The sequence below is a fragment of the Gavia stellata genome, chromosome Z (assembly GCF_030936135.1).
Source record: "Gavia stellata isolate bGavSte3 chromosome Z, bGavSte3.hap2, whole genome shotgun sequence".
NCBI lineage: Eukaryota > Metazoa > Chordata > Aves > Gaviiformes > Gaviidae > Gavia > Gavia stellata.
In genome coordinates, this window is record NC_082637.1 from 46,756,186 (window position 1) to 46,778,770 (window position 22,585).

At 37.4% G+C, this 22,585-nt stretch overlaps 1 protein-coding gene across 1 annotated transcript in view; it reads left to right on the plus strand.

Annotated features, from left to right (window-relative positions):
- The window catches only part of AOPEP (aminopeptidase O (putative)), a 196,032-nt gene that overhangs the window by 11,209 nt on the left and 162,238 nt on the right, over positions 1 to 22,585 (plus strand). The window contains exons 2-5 of the mRNA XM_059833739.1: positions 1,882 to 2,048; positions 3,982 to 3,991; positions 9,689 to 9,835; positions 13,810 to 14,058. Of these exons, the coding sequence (XP_059689722.1) occupies positions 1,882 to 2,048; positions 3,982 to 3,991; positions 9,689 to 9,835; positions 13,810 to 14,058 (573 nt within the window). The remainder of the gene's footprint in view (positions 1 to 1,881; positions 2,049 to 3,981; positions 3,992 to 9,688; positions 9,836 to 13,809; positions 14,059 to 22,585) is intronic.

Here is a 22,585-nt window from a genome sequence, read left to right on the forward strand (position 1 = left end):
TGTCCAGTATCTCTTGGCTAGAATTATAAGAAGGAAACAGAACCTCCTAGTAGGTGAAAAAGCAAGCTCTTCCTTTTTCTTGTGAACTCACTGCCATGCACTGTTTCTTTTTCTGGGAGAAAACCCAATTACTTTATGCATATCAGAGTTGATTACAGATTCAGTTTTAGGAGATTAATTCCAAAGAAATTAAAGCTAATTAAAGATTTATACAGATTAGTGGTCTTTCACATTCAGCTGTGCATTCTGTTTTACTGGGTAAAAGATAACCAGTTGACTTTCTCGCCACTGCACTTATCTATTAAGCTTCACTGGACATCTATGTCCTACTCTATTCACCCTGATACATGGCAGGCGGAGCCAGATTATTTTCTTTTTCTGTTTGTGTGCATTAACAATAGGCCGACTTAAACTGCAGTTTCCCTCCCTGTTGTACTGAAAGATCAGCTGGCCTGCATTATTTAAGCCACAGTAACTTGATTGTGCCATGGACAGCTCTGGATCCAATAGCACAGATAGCACTTTTGACAAGAGGTCAAAATTAGCTTCAGAATATTTTTCATCCATGGCTGTCAATATCTCCAAGTTCTTTCCCTCTGTGTAGTTTAGAGTTGGTTTTAGGGAAGGAATAATTTGAATGGAGGAGCTGTTTGGAGGGGAGTAAACAAGATGCTCAGATCTTAGCCATTGCAAAATAGTTTTTTCCCTAACAACTTGTCTTCTATTTTCCAAAGTGTTTTGATAATTTTTAAACTCAAGTTATGAAAGATACCGATCAGAATATTTTTAGCCTCAAGCATTCACAAATTAATGTGTTGTGCTCCCAGAATATTAGCTTTAAATATCATAGGTTTTTAAAAACTCAGTGCAGTGAAGTGATGCTTTCAAGGTTTTCTTTCTTTAGCTGGAGAAATCTACTGACTGTGTTTGGATTATATAATTTATGTTTGAAAACTTAGCTTTTTTAAGCTAAGAGGTGGTGTTATGCAAGTACTAGGAATTAAGATAAAACTGCAAAATGCAACAAAAGAAGTAAAACAAAGAATTACTACATCTGTGCACCATCAATAGCAAGCTAGAAGGAGTTAATGAAAGGCCTTGTACCTTCCCAGCCGTGGCTAAGCTGCTAATAAGAAATCGGCTGGCATGAAATATTGCAGCTGAAATTGGAAAGGGGCAGTAGATGAAGAGGCTGCCTAGGAGAGGGTTAGAGAAACTGCAAAAAGAGCAATACTACAAGAAAGATTGCTATGTGAAAAGCGAGAAGGAGGCTGAGTCTGATAGGGAAGAAATGCTTTCTTCTCATTATGTGCCCTTTGGTTGAAATTCTGAAAGTCAGGTGAGCTAGTGTGCCTTACCTTACTGCAGGAAAACGTAGAAATGTCAAGATTTATTGAGGCTTGGACTAAGGAAGGCTCAAGGCTAGACCTACTGCTCTACTTTTGGATGAGCCTCCAGGCTGTATGGAGAGATGGGATTAATGATAATGAACACACTACTGTGATGACAACAGGGAGGTGTCACAGGGTGAAGCCCTGCAATGGCATCTTCAGAAGACATTCAGAAGCGTTCTTTGGCCTTATGGGTTCAGTTGAGAGCTATTGTATGAGGCTGGAAGGCTCATGCAGAAGCAGGAGAGGGGAAATACTGGAGTTACTCTTTTCTAGTTTATGTAAAAGTTGTGGTAATCTTGCTTTTCTTCATCCTGTCGCAAATGTCTTAGGTCGTACTTTGATTGGTTCATGTCATACAGGTTTGAAACCTACATAGCTGAGGTTGAAAAAAACCTCAGTAAAACAGTACGTTTGATTTTTTGACAGAAAACTTAATTCAGTCTTTCTTATTGTAACTCCAACTTCAATCTCTTTTCCTCCCATCTAGGCCATGTGTTTATACAATCGGATCGCCAATAAACAACAGAGCCCTTTTCCCATGCCAAGAACCACCCGTTGCCTTGTCAACATGGCAAGCCTCAGTCCGAACAGCTGCAGGCTTTGTTGTGTTAATGAGCGGTGAAAACTCAGCAGAACCAGTCCAGCTTCAAGAAGGTGAAATATATTTTCTATAGCAAATTATTTTCAATAATGTTATAATTAGAAATACAGCTTAGTAAAATAGATGATTTTCGAAAGAATTAAGTTCCTAACTTAAAAGCACTTACATGTCTATCTGTAATCTCCATGTCATTCTATGGAAAAGTTACCTACTGTAAGCCTCAGGATAACTTAGTAAGAATTCAAGGCATCTGCATTTCACTGTGTTACTTCTACTTACTTTTTTCTGTGTTTTTATTCCTTTTACTTTTTCCAAACCTAGACTTCACTTGTCATAAATTGGCTTTGTTTTAATCACTCTGCAGTTGAAATGTTTTGTAGGTGAAGTACCTTATTAGGCTCTTGACAACTTCAGGCCTTGGTAGCTAATTAACCTTCAGTTTTAGTTCTCCAGTCCAAGTGTACCTCAGCATGCCAATGATTAGAAGCGGTCATTGTGTCATAACTGTTTCCTTAAATATATGGAATAGATGAAGAATATCAGGTCAGTCCCCTGAAAATCTGGTCTTTGGGGTTTTTTTCTGCATTGGTAGATCATACCTTGTGCAACAGTAAGCAAGCAAGCATTTTTCTTCTGTGTTGGTTATACTTTATTCTCTGATCCTCTGTCTGCACAAAAAAGGAAGTTTTTAAGGCAGTTCTACATATAATAGTACAAAGTATGTCTTGCTCCCATTACTGTTGGTATAATCTATCAAACAGGGTCAGTTTTTTCTAGTGTAAGTAGTTCTGATGAAAAGTAGCATATAGGAAAAGGTTACAATTAGGTGTTTCTGGAAAAAAAAATAATCTTTTGTTCCCTTTTAAAAAGGCAAGTTTATTCCTGACAGAAAAAAAACAAGGAAAGTCTCCTTGATTTGAGAACCATCAGTTAATCCATTTGCATGGAATTGTCTGGTTATTTTTGGCCATATGTGAAGTCTGTTTCAAGCCTTGTCTCTGCTGTTGAAATATGGAAAACTGCCATGATGAGCTGCTTAGGTCACTTGGACAATAATACTTTCCTGTCTCAGCATCAAGAAAGCAAGAGTGCTCTTGACTTCAGACTAGGAGAACAGCTCTGCCATCATTGTTTTATTAGTTTAATCCACACTTACACCTCGCTAATGAGTTGTTGCCTGTCCATCCCTCAGTGGTGGCTATATGGTCTGAAATATTAAGAGGAAGAATACTTATGTGAATTTCTAGAAATAGAAACCCTGGAAAAAATTTCAGGCAGTTTAAATTGGCATAGGTGAGTCTTAGACTAATTAGCTAGTTGAAAAGGCTGTATTGTGAAAGAATTATTTCCTCATTAACATTGTTTTGTCATTCTAGTTTAAAAAAAACACTAAAACTTTATACTTGAATAAAGAAAAAAACTAGTTGTGGGGAACACCATTTAAAAATGCTGTTGATGGAGTGTTGAGAATGATATCAGGGTACCATATTTTTAATGATAGCTCTGGGGCTTTGTCACCCACAGACAGCCTTATCACCCTGTGGAGAACAGAAGGGGCTTTTGTTTAAATCCTCATAGTTGTTGCAGTGGGTCAGTTTATGTTGGTAATTCATGTGTCAGCTTAAAGCTTTGTTTGGTTTTTGTGGTTTTTTTTTTTTTTTAATTTTCCAAAAGCTAACCCACTATATTTCCTTTCCTAAGAACACTGTGAAAGCAAGAAATACTGTAAGAAGTCTTTAATGGAAAGGCCAGTAGGGCGGAAATGACTCATTTTAGCTTAACTGTGCTAATGAAGTGCTGAGTGAAAAGTGTGAAGTGAACTGGCAAGAACCAAATGTAGCATTAAAGCTGGCTCCTTTTGGAGCTATGTGACAATGGCAAAGTTTTGTGCTGAACTTTACTGAACTGAAGAGAAGCAGCATGAGCACCTACTGCTTCTGTCCTTAGAGTTTTCCTTCCACCTCTCCTCAAGATGGTATTCCCAAGAGTGTGGAAGGTTCTGCTTACGGATCTATATGGCACACATAATTATTTATGCTAATTTTGATACTATGATGCAAGAGTTCCTGTGTTTCTTTAAAAGTAGTAGACATTGTGCTCCAGTAGCTCTCAAAAACTCCATCATCGATGAGACCCTTGTTATCTTGGTGCTTATATACAGTTGGAAATGACAAATCAGTGTTAGAGAGCTGTTTGGAATTGTAAAAATTTACAAAACAGATACAGAGGAAATAAAGGAAAGGAGCAGTATTGTGAGGAATGTTTTAAAAAACAAAGCAAGCCAAGGCTCAAGTTCTAATCTGAAGCCTTGAACAAATTCTTAGGACTTTTAAGAGTTAAAAAGTTCAAAATGGTCTGTAGTGTTAAATAACCTGTCCCACATAGAACTTGTTGTTAGGCAACTATGCAGGGCATATGAAATCTATCCAAATTAAAATTTTGTCTTTACATTTATAAAACACACCTAAAAGCCTTTCAGGGTGGCTTCAATTAAAATAACTTTTCTTTGCCAAATTATTTACATACAGTATACTGTTGCTGTGTTGCATATTTATAAAATCATACATAACTGGCAGGACACGAAAATACTGTTTGAAAAATGCAATTTCTCAGAAAGAGTAAGCATTTTGGCAAGCAGTTGTGAATGAATTTATTCTGGATAGAATTACAAGTTAGCTGAATATTTTTTCCTTTAAAAGTCATATTTATAACAAGTATGAAGGCAAACAGTAAGAGAACAGCAAGCAAGGATGATACCTTAATGCTTTTAAACCGAGATCTGCATTCTGCTTCACAGGCCTACATCTCTAGATGTATGGATGCTGTGATCCAGCACATAGCTAGACTAGGTGTACTCACATGCACAGATTCCTCATTTGTGACTTGTATCTGCAGTTTTGGTAATAGTGTACTTCCTCCCATATGTGCCATTTTTGCATTCTGTCTCCTACAAAATTATGGCTCGTGCTGTCATTTGAAATAAGGGAGGCCACAATTGTTTGAAAGTAGATACATCACTTACTCAAGTACAAATGGTAATTATTCAAGTATGACCTAGAACTGCTTAAAAATACTGTGCGCTTTTTATGGAGTACTTGGAGAAGAAAAATTTGTCAGAAAAATGCAGTTGACAGTGCCCTTTGGGAGAAAGCTTTACAGGGAGCACTACATGCACGTGTGAGTAATGTGAGCCATTTAACCATTGGATTTATTTTTCAACACTTGCCAGTTTTACTTTCCTTCAGCATATTACTGTAACACATAGAAGGTGCAAATATATTTAGTCACAAACACCTTTACATTTGTTTTGATTGACGTTCAAGAAGTAGATATTCAGCCATTAAGTGTGAAATCAACTGGCTTGCTTTTTATGTGGTTACTCGACCATCATGTAGTCCTTGATCTTGTTTTGCCATCTCTGATTCCAGCGAGAAGGTGAATTCTGTTATTGAGAGGAAATACGGTGCTGGAGAAGCCACTGCTACTGCTCCGTAGCTAGCAGCAACAACAGTTGCTTTTGTTTTTGTGCTCCCCTCACTTTTCACAAGGCAAAAGAAAAGAGTCCAGTACTTGTGTTGATTGATCTCCAACATATATCAGGAACCACAGCATGGGAGTTGACAGCTTATCACATGCTACTCATCCCTCTGAGCCAGTGTTGAACTAATGCTCTGGCATGAATGTGAGGGTGCTCTGTGGGAAATTCTGGCTTTCAGATGAGATCAAAGATCCCTACAAGTTACAAAGAGTTTCAGAAAGCTGGAGGGTTCTTAATCCTGGTGCTCCAGCCAAATAGGCATTTTGGCGTAACTACTTATTTAGCTGTAGTTTTACATATTAGTGCTAGCTCTTACTTTGTATATGAAATGCTGTGTGGGGCTATCTCTCTTTTTCCCTAGATGTAGCTGAGTTTTGTGTTTTTTAGTTAATCATGCACATCATCTGCATTTTGTAGTGTTTATATTTGTGTTAGTGTAAACTACTTGAGGGAAAATATACTAATAAGTAAAAATACTGTTAATGTTCTTGCATCTGATGTTAACAGATACTGACTCTCAGGTGTTTCTTCAGTTATAATGAACTCCACCAGACTCAAAACAATTTTAATGGTTTCAATGGTTGCTAAATGCATTAAAAATTCTAGGAAGTAATTACATCATTCACACTTATTATTTCAACTAGAAGAAATAAATGGCCTTTGAATTTTTCTTTTGCACAATTATAAATATATTATAATTTCATACCCTTGTCAAATGTAGTCCTAAATTTTGCATGGGATGTTTTCCAGTTATACCTCATAGAATAGGTGATCGTTGTTGCGTGGTTTGTGCAGGAATGATATGATAGATTTGCTGTGCAGAACTGAAGAAAACCCATTGTTTTGAAAATTATTTTCCAAATTGCCTGTAGAGAAAATATTTTGAAAGTATTGTGATTGCCTAAAATAATTATATGTGGGAATCAAGTTTCTTTTAAATAAAGTCCGGTTGTAAGGACTTAATAAGCTTTATAAATAGAAGGACTGGGGTGCCCTTTCTCTATTTTTCCCGTGGACTAACCCCAGCCTCATCTCGTGTTCTTCCCGAGCTGTCCTTGCTCAGTCTGAAAATGTTTTCGTGGTACAAAATGCTGGTTTTGGTGCAGAAAGCCGTCTCCCCGTTTCAGCTGCACTGTGTTCTCTTACCCTAGAGGTGGTGCTGTCGCCAAGGTAGCCACTGGAAAGCCGAGGGTAGCCAGGGGAAGGAGAGAGGAGGGGAAAGGAGTGGTGTGGAGGTCGTGATCCCAGTCTGTGCCTTGGGGTAGATCTGAAGTTACAGATGAAGGAAAACAAAAAAAAGCCCACTGACCTGAAGAAAGTTAAAGAAAGGAAGTGAAATTATGGGAGAAAAGAGCAGGCTGGGAGACAGTCCTACCAGTAGTGGAAGGAGAAGGCAGAAGATAAATGAGGGTTAGACGCTGTTTGAAACAGTACTTCATGGTGCTTGCTGTAGAGGAGTGTTGCCAACATAAAGACCATTTCAGTCACCGATCACTGAACGCGCTATAGAGAGAACTCACTTGTTGTGCCAGCGTATGTGATTTCAGTTGTTCAAGACAAAACAACTGTAGGATAAAGATATAGTTATCCTACACAGTCCTAGAGTATGAATGCAGAAGGCAATAAAAACCCTGCAGGAAATGGATTGAGTCCCAGTTAGGTATGTAAAGACAGTATAAATCTTGGATCTTGTTCTGGGAGTATCCAGAGTTTGCATGGTCTCTACAATGCCTGCAAAGTGTAAAGGGCTTGGAAAAAAGACAAAAATCTCTATGTTAGTGGCTTTTCTTTTCTATGGGAAATCCTAATTTAGATAAATCGGAAAACACATACCAAGAAAAACTAACTGTCTTTGGTACCTTCACCCTTTTGCAAGGTTTGCTCCAGCTCTGAATAGCATGTGTTCGTTGCTAATTCATGTAAATTTCTGAATGCAGTATATGCTGTTCTTCTCTCTGGACTGCTAAACTGATTCCCCATTCATTTTGACATTCTGTTCAAATTACCCTTGCTCTTTTAAAAAAACTCTATGGCCTTGCTTGCTCTAGCCTGTCTTGCTAAATTTATTTCTCACTGTAACCCTCTCTGCTCTCTCTGTTTGCATAGCACAGGCCGACACCCTTTCCTTTTAGACAATCTCCTCACTGTTGTGAGACCCTTCTCCTTTACACCTCCGGCCGTCTGGAACAGTTTTCTGTGACTGCCTTTTGACTTTCATGCTTGTTTCAGAGCTCAGTTGAAAACACATTACTGATTTTCCATTACGATTCCTCAAATTTTCACTCTTCCGCTGTAGTTGTTTAACTCTTAAGGTTTTACAATTAACATAACTGCATGGAGCATTTTGTAATGCTTTGTATATAACAGGTGCTACACAAAGTGAAGTAGTGTAGCCTCCCTCTGCGCCTTCTCTTGTACACGTTGAAGTCAATGGTAAAGCTGCTATTAACTTCAGTGTGTGCAGGCTTGGGCCTCTAGCACAGTTTGTATCAATGAACTTTCTACATCAGGAGTTTGGTATTTCAAAATAATAAAAATTGTTGCCGTCCTGGGTGACCTCTTTCTCTCAAGGTGACATTTGCTTGCCTTGGCTCATTTGTAGCTTTGGTAAGGCAATTAAAAAAAAAGGGGGTGGGGCAGAATTTGGCAAAACAGTTATCCTCTTTGCTTCTAATGTGCTTGGAGCAAGTAAGTTCCTTCTGCTAAAATACTGACAGGAGGTTAGGAAAATTACAGGAGTAATGTATGTTCACCTGACAATACAGACAAAAGGTTTTTGATGGTAGTGGTTAATCTTGCCGAAAGTAGAATAGAGTGAGGGAGTGTAAGGGGTTGCTACTGCATATAAGAGGCAGAGGCTTCACAAACAATATTGTTTTGTCATACTAAATAGTAGGTGGAAAGTTTGTTGCGGCTAAGCAAAAATATTTTTTGCTTGTCCTTCCTTTGGACAGTTTGACCTTCTGTGGTCATTAAGGTAGGAAACCCAGAGATGCTTTGCTGCAGTTGTTTGTGTCCTCTCCCCTATGCCTTGTGGCCTCCACTGGATTGGGGTTTTTTCCCTTTTTTTCCTATTGATAGTGTTCCATAGCCCTGGTCAGAATACTATTGCAAAAGAACAAGTATTAACATTCTCTCAAAATAACCAAAGTTCGTCTGTTTCCACAGTTGCCACAGCTACAGCTATTTGCACATGATTCAGCAGGTTGTAACTCATGCCAGACTCTTTCCAAGAGTAATTAACTTACTAGTATGGTGTAGTAACTGTATTTGTGACAATAAATGAGTACTTGAATGTGACCCTTAAGCTATACCCTTTCTAGAGGGACAAACGGAATACCTGAGCAACATTTAGATTGTCGAAAAGTATGTTGTCCTAAAACATCCTCAAGTTTATCCAAATACATTCATAGATACACTCATCCTATACCATGCTCCTTGTCTTCCAGCACTGTGTTCCCATAATGATAAGACTTACCATCTTTTTACTTTGTAATAGACTCTCAAATCTTATTTTAGCAGCTGCTGGATTATCATGACCAAATCATTGACTTAGGCAATATCCCATCTGATTCTAAGTTTTGATTTGTCACTGCCTGGTTGGTGCATCATGTATCTCAGATTGCCAGGTTCAATTCACAAGCACTAGTGTTGTTTGTTAGACCTTGCCTATCAGTTTGGTACTGTCCAGAACACAAAGAAAAGATTTTGTTCTGTGTGAGATAATACAGTTAAGACAAAGCCATAAGGTGGTTGAGCCAAGGTTGAAAGAGTTAAATTTTAATCTTTTTGTGTCTGTGCATCTAAAGGTGCTATTAGATTTCAAGTCTGATGCAGTTCTTGGGCAGCAACAACACAGTCATGTTAAATTGCATTAATGACATCCCACTTACGGATGATTTATTTATAGATAAAGATATCAGCAGATAGAGGAAAGTTGCAAGTTTAGGTAAACAGTACTGAATCCATGGTGATTACATATGACTTCTCTTACATGGCTCAGTGAAATTATTTTTCTTTCCTCAACAAAAATATCAGGTTGTAAGGTGGAAGGTTTGGCCCAAAATCTCAAGTACATAAAAATGTCAAGTACTGAATGTGTGCTGTGACTGACGAGTCTGTACAAGTGTTCTTTTTATTTACAGGTATCTTGAGTTGGTACTACTATGTGACTATGCCAATGCCAGCATCCACCTTCACTATTGCTGTGGGGTGCTGGCAGGAAGTTAAACAGCAGTCCTTCACAGCTGCTATCCAGACAAATGTTGAGTTTTCCTTGCCGTCTTCACAAGCTGATTTCAGGTTGGTGTTTAGAACATTGTTGAAAAATTAGATATATGGGTATCATTTTCATTTACTCTGTGGAATGTGAAAATGAGTCATATTAGTACAGGAATCAAAATAGAACTTGTTTAATCTGAACAGAAAAATCTTGACAGGAAAATAATTCCAAAGGCATTATTTCATGCGTATGGGTGTGTTTCTTTTTATGTGAAAACAAGCTGCTTAGTGAGCAATAGGGTTAATAAATCCCAGCGTCCTCTGGATTTACATCCTACATCCTGTGTCTCTTAATGCCCTGCCGCAGCAATACCAGGTCCTCCCTTGTTTCTTACAATGCCAGGCAGTAAGATCTTTTGTGTTACTAGACTTGGTCCATTCTGGATACCTAATGCCCCTACTACAATACTGCCTGCTTACTCACTTTTTTCTTCCTGTCCAGTCCCATCCCGGAGTCAGAGCTGGCCTGTGCAGTGGTTTGCCTGGGGTGACGTGTACTGCCTGGGTATATGAAAGACATGTTGCAGTGGTCCCATAAAATAAAGTTGGACCAATGATTCTTTTAAATAAAAAAATACCCTCTTGTTTAGTATGTGCAGTGGCTACTTAGCTGTCTTTCACCAAACCCATAGAAATGTAATTATTTTGGATACATCTATTCCTCCTTCCAATCTAGTCAAAACTGCTCATTGGGTTTAAATTAGTACAGAGTGATGAATGAACAGAACAATACTACATAGGCCTGCAAATGAGATTTGAAGCTAAAAATTAAGTCTCTGGATAAATACCACATGTTTCCACTTGTATTCACCATAGTTAGCAGAAGGCTCAGACAAGGCACTTGATTTCTTCGCATATTACTCTCAGCTTTTCAAATTCATAGTCATAGAATCACAGAACAGCCCAGGTTGGAAGGGACCTTGAAAGATCGTCTGGTCCAATCTTCTGTGGGGAGAGGAGCTTAAATGAGGTTATCTGGCACCCATTGCACCTTGTCTTCTCCATGTGGCTCTTTGTGAAGAGAGAGCCTCTGCGCCCTTTGTAGATGCCCTTTAAGTACTGGAATACTGCAATGAGGTCCCCCTTCGCCTCCCCTCCCCTCCCCTCCCCTCCCCTCCCCTCCCCTCCCCTCCCCTCCCCTCCCCTCCTCTCCCCTCTGCTCTCCCTTCTCCCAGCCTGTCCAGGTCTCTCTGTAAGATGGCTCTCCCTTCTGACGTGTTCACCTCACCACCCAGTTTGGTGTCGTCAGCACACCTGGTGAGGGTGCTTTCAATCCCATCATCCAGGTCATTTGTGAAAGCGTTGAACAGTGTGGGGCCCAGTATTGATCCCTGGGGAACATGTGACAGGCTGCCAGCCTGAGTAAAAGCCATTGATCACTACTCTCTGAGTGCACCCTGTGAGTCCATTTCCTACCCAACTTGCAGACCATCCATCCAATCTGTATCTTGCCAGTTTGTCCAGGAGAAGCCTATAGGAAACTGTGATGAATGTTTTGTTGAAGTCCAGCCACACAGTATCCTCTGATCTCCCCAGGTCAACAGAAAATGTTATTTTATTATAAACGGTGATCAGGTTAGTCAGGCCTTAAGTATTTTTTCTGTTATGCAATTAGAAACTTAGCCGAAACAATGCTTGCCTTTTAGATAGCTGTTTTGGGCTAATACTGTGTTAACATTAAGACAGTGGAAGTCCTTACCATTTTGGTAAAGCTAGTGAGACTTTGGAACTTGAGGACCTAATAGCGATTTCTTATTGGAATTTTAAATGAAAGGATTCTGATGGCTTGCAGCTTGGCTAATTTTGGTTTAAAGAAAATTCTAATAGATCTTGAGAATAGGAATTTTTATATTTTACCTAAGATCAGTAAGACACGCCTATTCAAGCTTTAAAATAGTTTATAGGTTTGTTATCTAGAAATTGTTTTGTGTTTATTCCTCTACTATTTATATGTTTATAATCTGACTGCCTCTACGGAAATACACCGTAGATGTTCACTATATATTCCTCTCTAATGAACATGCATTCAGTAATAGAATTTTTATTGATTTGGTGAAAAAGATTATTCTGGCAGAGTCTTGACAGAATAAATAAAAGTTTCCATTTTTTTAAAAAAAGGGAAATATTTTTGTAGCTTTTTGTAGCAAAAATTAGTGCAAGTTTTAATCAGTGTGATGGTCATTGTTATGAGTCAATCTGTGTGATGGTCATTGGATGAGTTATGGTCATTGGGTGAGTTAATTGGCATGGGTGATGTATCTGCAGCAGTTGAGTTAATGACAGTGGAAGAAACAGAATTAATGTGTTTCGGAAAAAAAAATGACAAAAAAAAATCCTCTGCAAGTATGGTGTCTATTATGCATAGACAAAAAAGGAGAGCCGAAGTGTACAAGGTTGTTTTGCAGTTAATTAGGACATAAAAATCTATGTCCTTAAAAATCTGCTCTTAGAGTTATATCTAGTTAATCTTTATTTGGGAGTTAGCACAACAGACATTTGTTACTTATTTTAGTCATTAAGACTAGGTAACCAAACCAACATTATGCACAGTAGCAGGCACTTCTAGGAAGGGTGTGAAATGGATAGACAAGCAAATGTTAAGGTAGTGTCTCAGTTAAGATAATGGAGGTAAACTGTTGGGCAGCAGGAAAAGGAAAGATTTCTGAAAGAAGGTGTTGAAATGTGTAATGTAATTTATGTCCAGGTGCCAGTGAGTTTGACATAAGGAGACTGTATCAAAGAAAATGTTAAATGGAGCTAGGGTGTTAAATGTTTCCTATCTCCTTGTGGTCATTAAGGACTTGGCAACTTTTACAAAAGATAGGGTGCTGGCTTTCATGTTCTTGCCTAATCTCAACTCTTATAATTAAATACAAAGTGACATTGTTTTAGAGCAGAAATATATTGGGTTAGACCACCCTTGGAAAAAAAAAATTGTGTCAAGATGGATGTAGTTTCTTTGCATATGTAATCAATGAAATAGCTTAGAGTCGACTTCTTTCACAGAAAGAGTTATATAAGGTGTTAAAGTGTTGGCACTTCTGCAAAACGTAGTCCTTTTCTGCAAAACGTAGTCCTTTTCTATGTGTTATCATTTTGTTTTGTGTGTCAGCACTCACCTGGAGCATGATCTTCCAAATATAAATGCTTTGGGCAATTCTGGGTGCAGTAACAATAAGTGCTTGCCTGTCCAGGCATAGTAGAACCAGCTTCCTTAAGTTGAAATCTCAAACCAAGGAGAGGCTCTGCACTGTACAGAAATCAGGATAGCAGGTGAAAACATGAAGCTGATTTCTGCTTAGATATGAATCTATTTGGGCAGATAAATTATTGTGAAGGTATATGACTCAGTGTTTAGGAAGGATTTGATTTACCCCTCCTTCCTTCCGGCTACAGCTCTGAATATCCTGTAAAAGTTATGTAAACTAACCTTGATCCTAATGTGATATTTTCATATGTCTATGGTGATAAGCCTGAATTGATATGTACTGTTGTTTTTCACTCAAGAAAAAAAAAAAATTAGTGAATGTTCCTGGACAGTTTTATTAACAACGACAGAAAAAAAGCCCCCTTGGAATTTCATTCTAATTGCACTTAATATTTTTGTTTTAATATGTATGAAATTTTATTTTCGTAGTCAGGTTTGAATAGGAATTCTCTGAATAAATAAGTATTTTTGTATTATTATTAAGTTTTCTTTATGTACATTTTGAGCACTTGTTCTTTTGATGCATATCTACTATAAAAACAAGGTTTGACTACTCTTTTTTTTAGTTATGAGTAACTATACCAGTTCTACTCAGACATGAAGTAATGAGTGTTTTCACAGTGCTGCACATGTGTGAACAGTGTGAGAATACAAATGAGTTGGTTTTATGTGAACTAACTGTCATTCTGATGTCTAGAGAATATCCTTGTCTTAGCATACTCAGTTGTGCACATTTCTGGTATCACATTAAAGTATTTTTTCTTTTTTTTTTTTTTGTTATTGTCAGATGGCATGAAGAAATCTGCGGTCATGTGGAATATCCCTGCCGTTTCCAAAATCCTGTCGCAAGGTTGCAGGCAGTCATTCCTTATAGAGTCTTTGCTCCCTGGTGCCTTATGGAATGCTGTGAAGAACGTTTGCTTCAGCTAATTCCTCAGTGCCTCTCAGCTGCCTACACCACACTGGGTACCCACCCATTTTCCAGGCTTGATGTTTTGATAGTTCCTTCGAACTTTTCCAGCCTGGGAATGGCTAGGTAAAGAAACCTCTTAGTATCTCATTTCCTGTATTTTGTCAGACTCCTTTTTATCAGCTAGTTAACAATGTCAAATTGCTATCACTATAAAATTGCTGTGCGATTTTTCTTAAACCAAACTTCAAACTCTGGTTCTGGCTTCATGTGGGTAGGTTTGTTTGCATCCTTTGTGCTATGATATTTAATTTTAGTTTTAACAGGGCTCAGGGAAGGAAAATACAAGCTCATGAGACATGTGGGTCTGAATTTCCTCATTTGCCAAACTGAAGTTCTTTTATTGATTCTATTGATTTAAATACTTGATGCTGCTATCATTTTGTCATGTTTTCTTTTGGCGTTGATTTTACCATTAAGTCTTGACAGAGCAAGAGCGTGTTAAAATCCAGATTTAGAGTTTATTCATAAGCTTTTTGTGATTTATGAGTTTCTAGTCAAACACTGGTCTTTGGAAGCTGAGTAGGGCAAACTGTAAGGATTGTATTATCAAGTTTGCATGGATATGTGGAGAAGAAGAAGCTTAATTAAATATTTTTGGTTTTACAGTATAATTTCCAGTCATGAAGTGACAATAGAATGTTAGGTCTATTAGTTGTAAGGCAATGCCTAGCAATTGAAATTCCCCATTTGCTTTTTTTTTTCCTTAAAAATACTTTCTTTAAGTTGGTAATGAGATAGTGTTTCATTCTCTGCTATTAACAAACACTATTTTTATTCACTGTTTGCCTAGTGCGAACACTAGAGTGGATTCATTTAGGCAGATGGACAAAAACATGCAGGGGAAGAACTAAAGGCAAAGCTCTGTTAGAATGATAAGGACTGAAAGGAAAGGTATATTCCCAGACTGTTGGGTTTCTGTTTTGGAGCTCTGGGGGCAATTGCTGAGTACGTTTGATATCTGTAGCAACTTCAACAAATTGCACAAATTGCCAGTCTAAATGCTTAGATGAATCAGCAGTTTATTTCTTTTTACAAACTGTATAATTAATGAAATAAGGAAACATTTTGTTTCATGCTACAAGTTCTATTTCTTATTTACATAGATTTTTTTCTACGGCTTTCCTCTTGCAATCCTCCTTAGGGATAAAAGTAGAAAATTATACTGGCATGTAATAATATTGTATAGCTTTTAGTATAAGTTTGTTTACTTTTTTTAATGAAGATCTATAAAATTTAAAACTTAAGCATTCAGTGACCATCCTCTGTCATATAAGCCTCATTGCTTTGTAGATACCTTGTACTGGTTACTGAGTTTTCAATGATAGCTCTTTGCTCAATGAACTCCTAAATGAAAGCATCAAGAAATTTACACAAGTCCTGGTTGCTTTGGGCACCTACCACAGGCTGTATTCTCTGATGCTTTGCATAGTGGTTTGTTTTGGAGGTAAGTGTGATGCTGTGTACCGTGTTCTTGAAGCTGTATGAAATTGGTAGAGCTGCATAGTGATTTCCTCTGACTTCAAAGGCATGGTACTAAAAGGCTGACACAGTTCCTTATGGTTCATCACTGTAATTGAGGAAGAAACTGGCCATTTTACTTAGCTGTGTGATAAGAGCAGTGATCAGTGGAACCATGAAAGGTGAGATGCACAAAGTAGTACAAAATCAAAGAGAAAAGGGAGAGAGATGTCTAGGCCAAAATGACAGCACACAGTAGGAGAAATCTTCGGGATTCTGTTGTTGATATGCTACTGCTTTTTGGGAAATTGTCAGAGCTTCCCCTGCATGTACCTTTCCCAGAATTTATAAGGAAAAGATGCCTGCAGGGTCTTCTGTTGCAAAACCATCTGTGGTTATCTAAGTCTAGATTGCATGTTCAGAATATTGTAATTGTGCTTTCTTTGTGAAGGAGATGAGAAAAACCTATGCTTTTATTTCCCTATGCTTCTTCTAACCACTGTCAGTTCCAAGTGATCCGTATCATGGAGTATAAGTAAAGGATGAAAGAACGGGCATGCATATTTCCTGATGCTTTTCGTTCAACAGTTCATCAAGCCAAGCACATTCACATTTTTCAAAATTGAAATAAAGGAATAATTTAAGATGTTTAAATGTCAAGCTGTATTTGGACAGCAAAGGAAATTATTAAGTGACTCATAATAGCTCGTTTGTTCTTGTTCCATGTGATTTTTCAAGTAGAGGCTTCTATGTATATAGCAGGCTACTTAAATGGTTAATTCTGGTGCGTGCAATGATAATTACCTAAATGACTTCAGTTAAGAATAAGCTATATGCAAAACCATGTCTAAACCCACATAAAAAAAGAAAGTTAGCTATTATCTTGGGTTAAAAAGTGTGCTGTAGTATTTATTTTTGTATCTTTTAGTCTATCTGTAGCAGTATAAACATAACACAGCATGCCAACATAAAGGGGCTGTTGTTTTGAGAATTCTAATTGTACTCCTGTCTGCCAGGGAAGGAAGGAGTCATAAATTTTAGTCATTATCTGAAGTATCAGACCTTTATAGAGTTTGGCACTTTTCTTTGTCTGTGCCTCATTAGCCGATACTTACTGTGTTTTTTATATCCCAAAATACTTCCCTTCATTTAAGGGGGATGTTTCCCCAACATTTTAGACTGGTATGAAGTGATGATAGTTCTTGCATAGAGTGACCTAATTAGGCATTTTAAGCTGTCTATTCCAATAGCCGCTACTGTGGGTCAGCTACATTTCTCTGGAAGTCTGACCGATGCTTTATGAGAAAACTTTATGAGAAAAACTCTAGTTGAAAGCGTATTCATTTTACTTGTGTTTTCTGTACATCTCTTCCTGTGTTTTTTAATTTGCTATGGACTTCTGTATGGAAACGGGATCTTGACTGTATGTAATAATTGCAATCATCCCCTCTTGCTTCCTGCAGATCTTTCAAGTTGGAGGATTTAATTTTACACTCTCTCTTGGTTTTACACTACTTTAGTTCAAGTGATTCAGTATAGCTTCTCCCAAATTTGTGCTAGTAAAAGAAGAATGTGGCCTACAGGTCTTTGTTGCTGATATTATGTTAAATTATACATAAATTAAATTAATAAAGCATTGTGGACCAAGTTTAAATAGCTTAAAAGCCAGAGATCCAGTGCTTTATGTAGAATTTTGAGAGTTTCATGAACTCACTTCATGACCAGCACTTAATTATCTGATCTTAAGTTCTCTTACTAGCAGAAGGGAGTGAATTGGAGGAAAATGAGTAGGGAAGTGTGTCATACTGCAAAGGCTCTAGACCTCCTAATTAGATTGTTCAGGGAAGATATCCCTGACCTCACACTACACTGAAAGGTGCACATCATTCAAGTACTCAGAGAGCTAAGAGGTTAAAAGCAGGAGATCAAAAGTAGCACCATGTTTTGCTGCTGTTGATGATGACATGCTACTCCCTGAGGAATTGCTGACCCCAATGACATTTAAATAGCAGTGTTATTTCATGGTTGCAAATGCTCTCATGTGAGCCAGTAGTTACTCATATGGACAAAGCTGGCTGAAAGACTTCAAATAAAAAATAGGGTCTGTGTGTTCCCTGGTTGTTCACGCTCTTCAAATCGGTTCATTCCCAATCCAGTTTTGTTGATCACAATTGAAAACCTTGTGTTTCAGTTCTCTTCCTGCTCACCTACAACACAATTTCCTTTCCTTTTGGCAAAACCTGAAGGGACTCTGAATTCCTTGTTCTTTTTCATTCCTCAAGGAAAAACTTTCTTTCAAATACAGAGATGCTAACTTTTTGTGCCACCTGTGCCTGTGCTTGAGACCTTTACTTCTCTCGCAGTGTTTAATTGCGTAAGTCCTCTTTTTCTTTTTTTTGTTTTCCCTATGGAAGTAATTTTTTCCTTGCTAACCATTCAGGGCCTTTCACAGTCACACCAATCTTTTTTGTTTCTATGGCTTTAGAAACTGCCTACCATCTTTCTACTTCTTCACAGCAAATGTGCTGATATTTATTTTACTCCCCTGGGAGTTGTAAGCCTTTGTTTGCATTGAGTTGAAGTACTTTTTTTTGAAACAATGGTCTTCAAAGTTTTTTGTTTCCAGCATGCATCGTTTAAATAATGTAAGATTATTGCTTTTCTGTTTGAATTGATGTACTTTAGACATACTAGTTTTGTAGGAAGTAATAGCATAAGGAAAAAGTCAAGTACTATGTGTCAAGAACTTGATTAGTCACATCACATGTTGCTGGGAGCTAGAAGAGTATGATGAGAAAAGTGTCCCTTGGTATGTACCATGCTCTTAGTTTTTCCTTAAACACTTAGTACTGGTAACTGCTGAAAACAGAATAATGGGATAGATGGACTTCTGGTTTTACCTAGTTTGGCTGTTCTTACAGCAATTTTGCCCAGCAGAGCTAGCAAGTAAGTGGAACCAAACAACTTCTGAGCAAGATACTGACATTTTCAAAACAGGATCCCAATGTTACCGAAAATCGTAACCAAGAAAACTCTCCAAACCAAATGATAGTTTAGAAAGGCGACATTGGTTTATTGCAGCGCTGGGTGCATGGGGGACTTTTTCTCCTAGCATGCACACCCAGTTGAAATCATGACAGGTATTTAAACAGTTAACAAAGTTAGTTACGCCTACTGGTCCCACCCCGTAGCTAACTATTGGTTAGGAACTTTCTTACTTCATCTTAAAGACACAGTTCTCTTTTAATTCACTACGCATGGCCAGAGAGTAGGGGGCTTATTTGGGTTGGGGGCTTTTCTAGCTGGGAGGTGTGGGTTTTAGCATTATAATGAGGTAGGTCAGCCTTAGAACACCCATTTGGGGCATTTCACTGACTTTGCTGTTTGGTATGTAAACAATACCAAGTCTCAAGTTTGCATATCAGCCATTATCAGGAGACCCAGAGGCTCCTCCAAGGTGCTATATCTCATTATACTGTTTATCTCAAGGTAAACAACATCAACATAACCCAATACAGCCAGTCACCACAGCCAGCCCTTTTCCAGGAAAACTAATGCATATTTCAGTTTATGTGATGCAGTATCTTCTTAACTTCTCTGTACAAAGTTTGCACAAAAGGGTCTGTTCTTTGTATGCTAACTAAATTGTTTAAGTCTTTGGTATCACCGATGTTAGGTTATTTGAATCCTATTTAGGCTCTAAAATTAGTGGCCTCATTTTCAAGTATGCTGGACACCCTTGAAACCCAAGTGGTGTTTGATGACAGAAACATAGAGGATCCTTGGCATATTTGTAAATCAGGTCAACTTATATAGCTGGGTAAATATGGATTTAGCAACCCAGCTTTCAATTCCTATTTATAAAGATCTTAGTCACTCTTCTCCTCTGATGTAAATGGTCTTTGGTATTTTAAGAGGAAAGAATATCCCTTTCTTCAAAACATGGTATATCAGCAGAACTCTTGAGTCTTTCCAGGCCATGTCACTAAGGTTGTTAACTTTTTAAATTGAAAAGGGAGAAGAAGAAAAAAAAAAAAGGGGGGGGGGGGGTGGAAAAAAAAGCCCAAGCAGCCTCTTTGATCTGTAGCCACCATTTGTCCGATCTGTATGTCTGCAGTGATGTGTCTGACGACAACTGATAAGTCTATAGTAAAATTAGCCAGGACTACTGGAAAACATCCAAGCGTCAAACCTAAATGTGAGTCTTTACTATTGTTCAGGCTTGCAGAACTGTGATTGACTGTGTGCTTCGGCTGTAGAAGCCTTTTGTGAGTGTATACATTTGTATAAACTTTTTTGCACGACATTTTTGGTTGTGTTAATTTGACAAAATACTTGCAAGAGTAATCCTTAAACATGAACTCTCTTTAGTCTATTTTTTACGTATCACTGCTTGGTTATCCAGACAGAAATAACCATGCACAAAAATTAAAGTGAAAACTAAAAGTGTGATGTCTGCAGAAAGAAAAATTGATTTTTTTTTTTAACTTATTTTTGATTCATTATGTAGTGGAGAATCTTAACCTGAATCTTGCATACTTGTTTGCTTGTGTGTGTGGTGGTTTTTTTTCTTTTGTTTTTGGGTTTGGTGGGGTTTCTTTGTATGAAAGACTGCAAATTGCCTGAGTTTTTAATTCCTGATCCTGCAAATGGTTTTGCTTGTCCTCAAATTTACATACAAACGTCCTTTTCATTCAAAAACCATACTTTCATCTTTACTTAAGCATATTTGTTGGCAGGATCACAACTTGGTTAAACATAACTGAAATTTGATGTAATGATGCGAGTGACTTTAATGTGATTTGAATTTAAAGAAAAAGCTATTGAGCTTAGACTTGCTGGAAATATTTGCAAGTAGTCGTGCTTTGGTGTACATCCAGTGTTTTTTTTAAATAGAATTTGGAGCTTGAAATCCATAATGGAGTCCACCTAGGAGGAAATGGTATCTGTCCTTCTTGTGCTTCTAAGATGAAGAATCAAGCAGGATATTTGGCTGAAAATACCATGAAATCCATTCATCAATGCAAACAGAAGTGCTAAAACTGGACTGAGCATAAACCATTTTTTTAACCCTAGGTTCTGGTGTTTTTTATCCTGTTTTAGATGACCATTTATGCTGAGTTCTTTAACAAAGGATGCAAATTACCATTTTTTTTTCAGAGGAAGTTTTTTCCAGTTGGCAGGTTTTAGTTTGGAAAATTATGTATTTTGTAAATTCCACACAAATAATTAAACATTGTTTATTTTAGTATTGTGGACATTACCTGTGAAATCCCTGTTCTCTATGGTACAAAGATACCATAGAGAGTTGTAAATACAGAGATTCACTTTGATTTACATGGGGATCCTTTTGAATAGTAGCTGTTCTGGTAGATGTTTGGCGTGTTTGATAGTCTCACATGCTCTGTTGCAATGCTGCTGTAAATAATAATTCGGTATACCTATATTTGGCAAAGGGACTCCAGAGATTTGTCTTGAGGAATGGAGAGGGGAAAGTGTGATACTACTTGGGGAAATTTTTTGAAAGAGAGAAAAAGTTGCTTATCTATTTAAATGTTGGTTTTGGTTTTAATACCAGAAAGGCAATCAGTCCTGGATAATATAATATTCAAAATTCACTGTAGACTATACTGGCTATAACCTACAGTCAGTTTTGAATTCAAGGAGATCTTGGATCTGTCTTTCAGCTGTCTAAACACATAGCTCATTATATTTCGCTTCAGTCTTTCCTTCCTCAAAGTTGTCACTGTCCTAGGAATTTGGATTCAGTTTTTACTGCTATAGAATTTAATTAGAATTTTAATGAAACTAATATTAATCTATTGACAGGGTAGCAATTTAGTAATTTTTACTTTTGCTGAAGCACTGCTTTACTATTTCAAGAAAAAAAAGCTAATCAAAATTCATCCCGGATGGAGTCTTAGCTGTGATAGCAGTAATTCATAGTATATGGTTGTATACACATGCATATGAACTTAGTGGTATTTAGATGTTGAGAACATTTTCTGACTCTTAGCTGGAGCCTGAAATGTAATTTGCTACTTCTGCAATCACAGTCCTTCATCCAGTTGTCATTTTGGGATCAAAACAGGATTTGGAGTACTTCAGTCACAATGTATTTCCTTACTAATGTGTGCCTGGTTGGTCTATTAACTCTTAACAGATATTCTTTTGAATGTAAACCTGCAAAAAGAATAAACCAAGTTCATTTCTTGATGGAAAGCAAAATTTTTTTTCATCATTTTATAAAATTGCTACAGTTAGAGAAATACTATTACTTGAAACAAATTCCAGAAATAAGATTGATCATTGCTGAGAGTATGTCCTTTTTCCCCTTCAGAATGATATTTAAAAGAATAATAAAGCAAAGAGATTTCTTACCTTCAATACCTCTTTTTTTCTTTTCAGTTTCTTGAAAATAAGTACTTAGAAAATAGAGAGTTCTTTAATTTTAACTTGGCAAATAGGCTTTCCTGTGCTTTGAATAACATTGGAAATTAATGGCTGCTTCTTTTTAAGGAACATTTCAAGTTTTGTATAAGGTAGCTTCTTAAGCCAGATACTCTCTGGTTTTATATCGGCATCTTCACTGACGTCAATTATGTTTGACTGCTACAGCACACTGAGAAAAGAGAGAATAAAAGGTTAAGCGCTTTGACTGTGACAAAGTGGGATGTAGAAGTAACCTGCTGCAAATAATTTTTTTGTTATTATTGACTATTTACCTCCTCCCACCACGTAACAGCCAAATTGTTTTGCACCATAAAAATAAAAGGCAGTTGATGTTCTGGCAACTACACATTTTAAGTATAAGACATGAGGCTGTGACAGAGGAAGCCTTGTTTCTTTAATTTGTGAGATATCTACATATTTTAAATATGGTGTGGTTTTTTTTTTTACCAATGGCTGAGCACCCAGCCATCTGAAAACCATGCCCTTCTTTTTTTTACACTTGAATGTGCAAAAATGATATGCACTTATATACACTTAAACCCAACATACACAAGTTACTTGAGAATTTTTTTTCCCTCTTAGGCTTGTGTTTCACAATCTGATAGGTTGATGAAATAGCATTTGAGGCTATGAAGAATAAAAATTGACTTTGGCTTTTTTCACCATCATTCTTACAGTG